Here is an 11,574-nt window from a genome sequence, read left to right as displayed (position 1 = left end):
CCTGAAGTTCATAATGAAAACATTAAGTATTCAGTTAATAATGAACAGAATACTTTAAAATGGGTTGTCCTCCACACGTTTGATCTTTAATGATAATTTTGTGTGCTTTGTGTGACAGCTAGTTATAGCTGTGAAGTAATGCAGTGGAACAGAGTTGGTTAATAAAACAGGTGACTTTAACGTGTGGAAATTGAAGACGGCTCTGTAAATTCGCTGTTTCAGTGATGGACATGCGCACACTGATGGGATGGAAGAGAGGCACCTCTGCACTGACGTCACCCCCCCCCCCCCCCCTCAAAAAAAAAAAAAAAAATGTCCCGGAGCTGGGACATACCCGGTTTCTCTGCAGTGTAGTAGTGAGGAGGAGCAGCTCCAGAATTGTAAGCCAACTTTTTCTGGTGTTTGCATGGATCCACAGCTTCTCTAAACTTTTTTTTAAAAACATATTTAAGGTTTTAAGAGCGACCACAATGAACACAAACTTTATTTTATAAAGATAGACTGAACATATAAAACCTTCTGCGGAAGGAAATCCAAAACTTGGAAAAGCTGCTTTTGTGTGTGTGTGTGTGTGTGTGTGTGTGTGACAGTCTTGGGCTGGGATACCACCGCTGCTGTTGCTGCTCGGGTGTCTGGGCTGAAGGGGAGAATCTCAGTGAGGCTTCACAGGATGGCAGAGTTCAAAAGGAGATGAAAAGAGGAGAGCAAAGGAGGTCTGTGTGCGGAACTTGAGAGCTGCAGAAGTGATTTGGTCCTGGGCTCTGTCTGCACACTCGGATTGGCGCTGACAATGAAGATGAACATGGTAAATGGGCTCAAATCTACTCTGTCAAGAAAATAAGACTATATGTTTTTTCTACTTTTTCTCTTTAAAATAATCGGAGATGATTCGTGTGAACATTTCAAATGTTAAAATAGCTATTTTACCACTAAGAGCTGAGAGAGAGTTTAAGGGGGGGTCGTTGCGTGGAAAAGGCGTACTTTAGGCAGCATTTACGCACAGTAAGTTCGCAGCGTTACAGGTCCACATCTGCAAAAGTTTGCCTATCCGGCTGCTGAAAACAAACCAACCAAACTTCCCCTGAGCAACAAAAGCTGCGGTCTATTTTGACTTGCAGACGCTCCTTGAGGGTTGCGTTTGCGGTACCGGTGTAATGCATGCGGGCTGGCTGCCAACTGTCTGGGTCAGAGTGGCCAAGTAGGTAGCGTTGTCTGTCTGTCTGGACCGCAGGAGCGCTACAGCTGAAGAAACATTTGCGAAAAGCCCTCCTTTCCAAAAAGGCTACCACCCGTGTTTGGAGTCCGGTCTCTTCCTCGGATCGTCACCGCTGTGTCACCTGGATCCGCTTGTGTGCTGCAGTTTGTAGTTTGCACATGTTGCTTTCAAGCGCGTCAGTGAGTAAAACTAATCTGCAGAAATATCAGCTTGCACAGCTGACATGTATGCGTCCGTTCCAGCGCGGGTTTTACACGTCATTTGTATTGTATTGCCACGTTTTTGTCACGGCGTATCAGCCATTAAACGGCCATCCGTGTATTTAAAGAGGTACTGGCACAAATGGAACCGACACCAGTGCTCCTCGTGGAAATCTGTAATATGGGGTGTTCAGCGTTGCCTTACGTTTTCATTCATTGATTACAAACCACAGATGGAGTCAAAGCTTGCCATCAAGCCTGCTATAGTTAGTTGCTCAGTATAAGCATATAAATGCAGATATTAAATAAGTACAAAGTTTTAGAATAGTCAGTAGCCAATTGATCTAGCACTTGACGACCAATAAATCAACTAACAGAGTGGGCTATCGTTGGGTAATCGCTGCTTAATTTTCTCCACAGCAGTGCAGATGGATTGGTCAAGACAAAGATACAGAGCTTCCTGTTTGCGTCTGATGGATTACAGTGTTTTGTATGAGCTGCTGACATGAATTCAGAGGCTGGTGAGATGTGGGAGTGCTCATCTTCAGGAGAAATCTGAGACCTGAATGAGCCTTCAAGCACGGTGAGAGCATTTTAATTGAAGGAGGCGCACCATGGACTTGTTGTGGTCTGCCATCAGACCCATTATGTCCTTTTAACCCATTTGTAGCACCCTCTACCCCTACCCCATGTCACATCTTTCCCTGAATTATGGAAATTTTGTGGAAGACGCTGACTTGGACACTGAGCCTGGTGGTGATGACTGCTTCTGAATTTCAAAGTATCAGCAAACTCTCACACAACTCCCAAGGTATGGTGGTGACACATGGACAAAAAAAATTCTGCTGTACTCAACAGCTTATTTTCATAACATCTTCTTATTTCTGTTCCATTCTCTTCTTTTCCTGGTAAAAGAGGAGTTCCTGTCCTACCTGCAGCACTACCAGTTGACTGTCCCGGTGCGGGTGGATGAGAATGGAGAATTCCTGAGCTACACTGTGAAGCACCACCGGCCAGGCCGACGGAGACGGGGGGCGGTGGATCCGATGATGGGAGCCCAGCCCGCGTTAGACCCACTGGAGCCCCGACTGTTCTACAGACTGTCAGCCTATGGAAAGCACTTTCACTTAAACCTGACTCTCAACCCCCACTTGGTGTCAAAACATTTTACAGTGGAGTACTGGGGTAAAGAAGGGCTGGAGTGGCGGCATAATATGGTAGATAACTGTCACTATATTGGATTCTTGCAAAATCAGCACAGTACAACTAGAGTGGCACTCAGCAACTGCAAAGGCCTGGTGAGTACAAAGTGCCCCCCCCCCCCATGTTTATGTCAGATATAACTAGGTTGTGGTTCTGGTAGATTTTTGGTAGATTCGGCAGAATATTATCACAAAATTATTGCAGTTTGCTTAAGAGAATCTTGGCTTTTTTTCCGCATGGTGCACTGAGCCTGCAGGCAGCTTGGAGTGACTTGAGGTTTATGTTGAAAAAAATCACATCATCTCAGTGATCTGATTGTGATAACCATCAGTGCTTTTCTTCTCACTTGTGCGCTGGATGTCACACTTGAGTAGTTGAGATCACATTTCTTAAGCAGATCCTTGTGTGATCTTTAAATGATATGCCTATAAATGTGCAGGTTTCAGTTCAAAAACAAAACTGAGCAGCTCTAATAAGGCATCTAATTATCCTGTCTAAGCACAGACTGTGTGACTGTTCAGTACCTCTTAACTAATCACGGAATTGTGCCAAATTTTAAAAGCTGTTATCCCTCCATGCTCGAGAGTAACTCTAAAGAAGTTAAAAAAAGAAAAAGGCCCTGCTTCTTATTGGCAAATGTAATCATGTGGGGGAAACGCTTAGCCAAATGTGTTGGCAAGACATAGCACTGAGTATCATAAATTGAATTAGTGTTTGCCCTTTTTTTCTTACATCACCAAAAATGGACAAAACTGTGTCTGTACTTTAATGTAATCAGCTGTCTGGACATTTTGAGATCTTGACATCACACACTATTAAAACCCTACATCAAAAATGTTTCTGTAGGCTAGTGTGATATGTGGTTAATTGCTTTTATTGTGGGTTTACAAAGCCAAGCCAATGTTTCCTATAAACCCACTCTGAAGGACTTCTCCTAGGTTATGCTCCAGAGGGGGCATTGACAGGGGGAGAAGAATGTTTTAATGCTGGTCTGGATGTAACTGATTGTTTGGGGTTCTTAAATTTTACTGCAGATTAGTGACTAATGCATTGTATATGTGAAAACATGTCCCTAATGAGAAGCAAGAGGTCACATAAGGGGATGTATTAGTTGTTTAAAGGGACACTCCAAAATGACTATCTTGTTTTGTTTTTTTTAATTAGCTGCCCAAATTCTGGATTGTACTTTTTTACAACTTGCTACAAAGCAAAATCTTTTTCACATGTTCCCCACCTGACATGTGCCCAGTATTTTCAGACTTTAAAAATTAGGGTTTGGAACACCTGCTATCCAGATTCAAACTGAGTGACTTTGTTATGATGTCAGCATTACAATCCGTCAGTCAGAAGTGGAAAACAATAGGGCTGTTGGAGGTGTGTAGGCTTTAGTTGTGATATGGCTTCCAATAATCATTGTGTTCAAACTGTCCACTGTAAATAAAAGATGGAATCAGGCACTATGACATCAGTGTCAAGCTTGAGTGTTGGCGTTTTAGCTGCTGTGTTCGTTCTTTGTAGTCAGAAACGACCAAATTTGGATGACTGGGTGGAGGTCCAAGTTATGAGCTAACGCTAGCTAGCTTGATTATCTATCTCCATTCATAACTGAAGCCCAAACATCTTGGACAGTGTGCACCTCACAGCAAGCTTTATTGTTTATCAGATAATTACAATATAATTTCATCATTAAAATTTCCCAAAAGCCACCAACACAGAACCTCCAAAGGTCCAATTCAGTGACTTCTCTTAAAAGAAGTAAGGCCTACAAAAGAGTGACGGAATATAGCAAAGTAGACACTTGTCAAGGTGGCCATGGCCATAATTCCATTACCAAGAGTGATTAATTTATATTACAAAATGTCCCACCATAGACTTGTTATGGTGGGAAACTATTCACAAAACCAAACCATTTTATGCACGTCACTTTTTGAGCCAGCCTCAAGTGGTCATTAGATGAAAAGCAGTTTTTGGCATTTAGTTGAGTTTTCCCTTGAGACATGGCTGCTTGGTTCAAACTATCTCCCTTGGATTTCAGAACTCACCAATAACTCTAATATAGCTTGAATGTTTGTTCTTTTTTTTTTCATATATATTCATAAAAGCAGATTTTGAAAATGTTCACCTGTTGAAACAAAGGATGCCTGAGTTTCCTTCATGTCCACCTGTCTGAGCACAGACAAGAGTAACAAGTGTCTAAACTAGGATTGCTCCTTTAATAAAATGATTATGAAATACAGTGCTTTTTCTTAAGACTGTACTTTTAGTACCAATGTTTCCTGTTTTTAACCTGCTTTTTTCATTGATTTTCTTCCCCAACAAGCACGGTGTTATTACAACAGAGGAAGAACAGTATTTAATAGAGCCTTTAAAGAACATATCCTCAACCACCTCTGGTGAATGGAACCTGGAAGAAGCACAGCAGCATGTTATTTATAAAATGTCTGCCATTCCCTCACCACAAGAGCATAGCCAGGAGTTCAGCTGTGGCATTTCAGGTTGGTGAACCTCCATCTGGGTTGGACTCTGTGTGGGTGGAACTGACGTAAAGGAATAACTATACATAGCAAGTTAGAGGAAGTGCTGGTTTGGTTCTAGGCCCAGGTTCTGTTAGACATGACCGGGCCTCTTGTGTGCTATAGTTGCTCCTGGCCTGGACACCTTTCAACCTGTGACAGAAAGTCTTGCTCCAGCTTTCATATAACGCCCTTCAGTGCATAAAGAAGACTTTACACAAGAACAAATTCTATTTATAGGACCAATAATCATCTTGAGAATTAAAAATTCTCAGTTTCACCAATGCTCTGTTTGCTGAGATACGTTGAGTTAGAACCAAAAATAACCAGGTGGATATTTAGGTATTCGGCCAGGGTCTTATGAGAAAGAGCAAAGACTGTCATCACCAGGAAGCCAGCATGTCCTAACATGCAGCATCTTATAGCTTTTTCCCAGAGCATCTGCTGGGCCATAAAACAAAGACTTTAGCTGCTAGGTTCAAAGTGGCAAATTCCATATCTGCACCTATCACACACAAACCAGCTCTCTCTCAAACAGATAATGTGTCACGCTTCTGATTGTTACCTCACTCTTACCTGTCTTTGTCTCCCTGTCATTCACAGACCTCATTAAAACCAGTGCACCTTGCCAGCTTAGCACGCCTTTGCCCCAAAACTACAGCAAGCTGTCAAACAGCACCCACAGACAGAAGCGATCCATCAGCACTGAGCGCTTTGTGGAGACGCTTGTGGTCGCTGATAAAATGATGGTCGGTTACCACGGACGCAAAGACATTGAGCACTACATCCTGTCCGTAATGAATATTGTAAGTTTGAGCCTACTTTTTCGGTCAAGTCTACACTCATGATTTCTCCATTGTTGCTCATGTTATTCGTGGACAGGCAGAGTAGTGTGGCACAGTTGTCTGACTTTGTGTCTTTTCTTCTTTTCTGGAGGTCAGGTTGCCAAACTTTACCGTGATGCCAGCCTAGGAAATGTTGTGAACATTATTGTGACCCGGCTGATTGTTCTGACTGAAGATCAGGTAAGAGAAAGTCTCTTTTTTTCTGTTTTAAGCCACGTCTTCTAGTATCTATATCCTCACCTGTATTGAGTGTATAACTGTATAACGCAACTTCTGTGTAGAAAGGGTAGAGAGTAGAAAGACTCTTCACCATATGGACACCACTTCACATGAAAGCCGTGCTCAGGTATCTTCCCTCAGGGAGCTTCTATTGAGCATTTGTACATGTACTATACATGTGCATGTATGTGTGATGAGAGAAACAGAGGGTCTTCCTACCATCTGTTTTTCTGAAAGGGTCTAGCAACTCTTTTTGTAGCATCAGTTCTAAAAATGATGTCAAGTGGAATCAAACTTTAAATTATATGAAGCAGCACTAGTATATCAGTCATTATGAAAATTCACATTGCATGCAGAATGTTTTCTAATTATTTGGTGGGTAAGCTGACATCAGCACAGTTTAATTACCCTTTGCATGGAAGTGGAAGCATTTACCAAACTCCACTATAACGTCCCCAGTTGTCCTTCTACATTAGCTACTTTTCCTCCCTGTTTTCCAATAGTGCAAGTCCTCTGCTCCTCCTATGACTCATCTTTTTCTTCCTGCTGTAAATGGTTTTACCTTTACTACAACTGCATCGTCTCCTAAATCAAAGACAAAACCCATGTCTTCTGCAAAATCTGGTCCTCTAACATCCCTCTGATCCCCTAACAGTACTCCTCCAATAATTCATTCAGATAATCGTTCTACTTTGGCTCAGTGTTTAGAGCTGTCAATGCATGACAATAAATTCAGTGCCCTTTTTTTGTTTTGAGCTTTTTTTTTTTTTTTTTTTTTACATTTTTGTTTTGCGTGAATGCTATTTTTTGGACAGCAGGCAATAGGTCTCCAGGTTTCTGGGTATAAAGTCATGTGAAAAGAAAGTTTTTCACTGTCAAATCTCTATTGTGTTTGACACCCAGTGATGGATTGTGCATTATGGTCAAATGTCTCAGATTTGGGCTCATCTGTCCAAAGGACTGAGACCTGTAGAGTCTGAAATGTAGCTCTTGGGTTTTTTACAACTTCTCTGAGGATTGCACAATCTGATCTTAGGGTGAATTAGCTGGGATATCCACTGGGCTGATTGTGGTGTAATGTTAACATACAACAAAATACTCCAGGCCAGCAAACTGCCAATTGCCGCTATAGAGGTGCTCACTCTTGCCAATGATCAATCAACCTGCATTTAAACAGCAGGACGTAGGTGCTAATCAATCGTAAATCAAATGGAGAAGTGCCTTAAACCTCCGTTCTTTTAAGCAAATAAAGGGGGCAATAACTGTGGTTTTAAAAAAAACTTGCATTCCTATAAAATTCTAAGTTAAACCTGCTCTTGGACCTGACCTTGTTAAAAACCTTGTTGATGTATATATGGGCTCAGTCACTCATTTTGAGTCATGCTGAGTAAAACATTGAGTTGTAAATTTAGCTTATTCTGTGTTTCACAAAGGAGGATTACCCAAAGTATGCTCGACTTGTGATTAAAAAGTCATTGGCCAACGAGGATGCAATTTTACTGCTGATCACGTTACTCATTTTAAAACAGGAAGTCGATGAAGGCAAAATTGCTCATCTTGACATAATAAACCAATGGATGAGTTCATGGTAGCTGCATCCATCCTTTATAATGTCTATGGCCACAACACAACATGGGAAAAACATCATGATACATTAAAGGTATCTCTTGTAAAGTCCTTTATTTAAAAGTAGTATAAAACCTTCCAAAGTGGAATATGAAGAAAGATGGTAAGACTTGACATCTGTGTTTGTGATGAAGAGATGTCAACTTAAGTTAAAAGTAGGAGCTGGCTGTACTTTTGTAAGGTACCAGTTTGTACCATGAGATGGTGAAGTGAGTGAACCTCAGCTTTAAGTCGTTAATAACACATTCTTACCTGCAAAAAAAGCAAAGCCTGTTGAGAAAATGAATGTAGGGCTTAAATGAAATATCAAAATTTGGAAGAACCTTTTGAACATGCCTGCTGGTAAAATACTGCCAACTATGGTAAATATTTTAGTTCAAATTTGCAGAGGATAATTACGAACCGCACGTATCTAGCATCACCCAATATTTTTTGGTGCTGATGGAAATTGCGTTTTCTTCTATCACTTTGTTTTTCATGTCTGTTTTTTGCAGCCAAATCTGGAAATTAATCATCATGCTGACAAGTCTCTGGACAGTTTCTGTAAGTGGCAGAAGTCCATCCTGTCTCATCACAGCGATGGAAACAGTATTCCAGAGAATGGGATGGCTCATCATGACAATGCTGTCCTAATCACCCGGTAAGAGTTGGCTAACAGCTATAGAACAGGACAACATGTTGCTCACACACCATTATAATAGTCCAGTGTTGAAATACAATTTTTCAGTTCTTACTTTATTTGTAATTTTCTCATCTTGAGCAAATACAGGTTATTTTCTGTGGTGTGCCTTCAGCAAATGCCGACAGCTACAGCACTGGAAAATCCAAAAGTCCAGGTCTTGTGTGCACACTTTACCTGTAATAGCTCACGGGAATAAATGCCATCGTTTTGAAAGTAAAATGTGCTGTTACGGACGTAATGTACCTGTCATCCCGCAATTTATGTCATAAAATAATAAAACTCTGTCATTACCTGGAATAGACTTTATTGTTGCCAGAACTGTTTTGGCTACTTAACCTGGCAACTGATGTGTATACTCCTCCAGCTGCTTCTATCTAGAAGCAGGATGGGGTTCTGTGATTGACATTGCCAAAGGCAAAGTTTTTGATTCTCTAGTTTGCATAAAACAGCCTTTTTATCATTAGTGCTAGCGTGTTGTCTGCCAGTTGATATCCTCCAGCTTCTTTGGCTGTTGGCTTTATTATTGGTTTTAGCTTCACTTTGCACAAACAGCAAAGGCTGCTTAATAGAGCCTGCCTGCAGTGGTCATGGAGTTTGCCTTTTTGGCCTTCCCTTTTTAGCAGGAAGCTGAGAAATGTTATTGTTTTCATAAACCAAAAAAATCATGGAAAGGGCTTTTAACTCACAAACTATTTTTTTTAAAACATTTCAGTTTGAGGGCATGAATTAACTTAGATACTTGGTTACAGATGAGCTCTAAGGAAGCTGACAGACCCAATGCTCTGACATATAAAAGGCCCATTAGGTTGTTATACCTGATGGTCATTGCAAACAAACATTGGTCTACAAATCTATCATCTGTCACAGTTTGTTCACAGCAAAATCCAAGTAATAAATACGATATTCACATTGTTTTTCTTGGGGATTAGAATATTATATCCATCCATCCATTGATTCATCCATTCTCTATATTATAATATAGAGAATGGATGAATCGATGGATGGATGGGCTTGTTTAAATGAATTTGGTTTATAAAAATACACCACTTCTATAGCTGTGATGAAATTAGCCACAAACACTTTTCCTGCAGATCTTTGGTAACATGGATCAGTGTGAATGAATGATTGAAAGTTCTTGTTAGCATAAAACAAGGATGTCATTGTCCAGCCTTTGTTTTGAAATGGGTGGTGTCAAAACCTTTGAAAAATTGGGGGAATAAATCAAAAATGGATTAGAAAAGTCACAAGTAGGGTCACTTAAAAGAGAACAGAGAGAGAGAGAGAGAGAGAGAGAGAGAGAGAGAGGAGTGATTCAAAGACAAAGGAGTGAGGGTGGTAGGTGATGGTGGAGGTGGTGGGAGGGTAAAATTTAAGTTGCTGTGCTCTTGGTTTTAATAGATTAAAAGCTTTTGGTATGATTGTCTCATTAATTTGAATGCAATCCTGTAAAAATTTCCTTGGGCACTGTGGGTCTGAGTGTTCTGACCTCCTTTTTTTTTTTTTTTTTTTTTGCTCTATTGTATTAACTGTGAAAGAGCCCACGGCATGTAACTAAAATATAACCTTTACCAATAGACTGTCAGGAACGAGTGGCGTTCATCAGGACAGATTGACCCAGATTTCTTGAAACATATTATCAATATTTCTGCGCCTAAATATTAGACAACAGTTATTTGCAAACATTTAGCAATCTGTCTGCGAGTGATTGCAATCAGTCTGAGTCAGGCCACTGTTGTTTAGATACAGGTTACCTCCTACCAGGTAACCTGTCCTATAGTTTTTACAATTAAAAGTGGTCAGCCAGAGGTTAATAATAATGGAATATATATATATACACACACACACACACACTATTCATTCACTCTCACATTCATACACTGGTGAAGGCACGCTACAGTTGTAGCCACAGCTGCCCTGGGGCAGACTGACAGAGGCGAGGCTGCCATATCGCGCCATCGGCCCCTCTGGCCATCACCAGTAGGCGGTAGGTGAAGTGTCTTGCCCAAGGACACAACGACCGAGACTCTCCAAGCCGGGGCTTGAACCGGCAACCTTCCAATTACAAGACGAACACCCAACTTTTGAGCCACGATCGCCCATTGAGCGTGTTGTGCGCTTAACCTATTGACGACCAGGTTCTCGTGACCACTTGAAATCACTTGCTGAATGGGAAAAAAATTTAGTGCAATCAGTGGATATCCATTGACTTGACAACCCAAGCTAGTATATGATATTGTTAGGAGTAACACTTGAAGCTCTTTTCTGGACTGAGCAGTTTCAGTCATATTTAGGGCTGCTTATAAAACAAAATGACTGGGTGTATAACAGAAGTTAGTGAGGGTCTCTGCTTATGCAGCTATGTTCGGAAAAACCCAGAAGCTATTCTAATAGTCAACAAACATATACTGAGGGTCAAAACTAGCCATTAGGGTACAGGGGAGGTTGTCTTTACAAGGGAAAGATTTAAAGGTGACATTATACCTGACCAGACTGTGATTAAACATAAACAGTTTGAGTATTCTGACCTTCTTCTTCTTCTTTTTGCCTGTTCTTAGGTATGACATCTGCACCTACAAGAACAAACCTTGTGGTACCCTAGGTGAGTGAAAAAGGCTGATATAAATTTCATATATGTTAAATTAGGTTTCCTTTGTAATCTTATGTGATGCTGACTACATTAAATGTCTAGTTTTGGAGTTTATCCTTTCCTGCTCTTTGGAGAGGTTTTTATTTTCCCATTCAACGTGTCCTCAAGAAAACCTTATTTAGCAGCCTTCGCAATCTTGTGTAGAAGAACACAAATCCGACAAATCCGGTGAGACATAATAAGAAGGATATTTTCCATTGTGTTATTATAGCTCCTCAGTGGCTTCTCCTCTGTTTGTTGAGGCCAGGAGCCCTGAACCTGGACAGCTGTGGTCACCTCTAGTTTATAAATCTCCTCTGTCTCTGTCCTCTGCCTCCAACCTCAGTTTGTCTAAAGTGTTTACACTTCCACTGGGGGTTGAAAGGGAGAAAGGAAGTGCAGGAAAGTTAAGGAGGGCAAAGACTTAAAAGGGGGGAGGAGAAA

The 11,574-nt window shown here is 41.0% G+C and overlaps 1 protein-coding gene across 3 annotated transcripts in view; it reads left to right on the top strand.

Annotated features, from left to right (window-relative positions):
• Nucleotides 1-359: 359 nt before the first annotated feature.
• Nucleotides 360-11,574, top strand: part of adamts6 (ADAM metallopeptidase with thrombospondin type 1 motif, 6) — a 79,903-nt gene continuing 68,688 nt past the window's right edge. The window contains exons 1-9 of one of the 3 annotated variants that reach the window (XM_004566887.4): nt 360-805; nt 1,837-1,999; nt 2,087-2,227; nt 2,332-2,714; nt 4,940-5,114; nt 5,736-5,938; nt 6,074-6,157; nt 8,317-8,462; nt 11,060-11,103. In XM_004566887.4, the coding sequence (XP_004566944.1) occupies nt 2,128-2,227; nt 2,332-2,714; nt 4,940-5,114; nt 5,736-5,938; nt 6,074-6,157; nt 8,317-8,462; nt 11,060-11,103 (1,135 nt within the window). In that variant the 5' untranslated portion in view covers nt 360-805; nt 1,837-1,999; nt 2,087-2,127. Of the gene's footprint in view, nt 806-1,021; nt 1,396-1,836; nt 2,228-2,331; nt 2,715-4,939; nt 5,115-5,735; nt 5,939-6,073; nt 6,158-8,316; nt 8,463-11,059; nt 11,104-11,574 lie in introns of those variants that run through there. The other 2 variants (XM_076886744.1, XM_076886743.1) reach the window with 2 other exon arrangements.

This window comes from Maylandia zebra, linkage group LG7 (genome assembly GCF_041146795.1).
Source record: "Maylandia zebra isolate NMK-2024a linkage group LG7, Mzebra_GT3a, whole genome shotgun sequence".
Lineage (NCBI taxonomy): Eukaryota > Metazoa > Chordata > Actinopteri > Cichliformes > Cichlidae > Maylandia > Maylandia zebra.
This window is presented reverse-complemented; position numbering and strand designations above follow the sequence as displayed.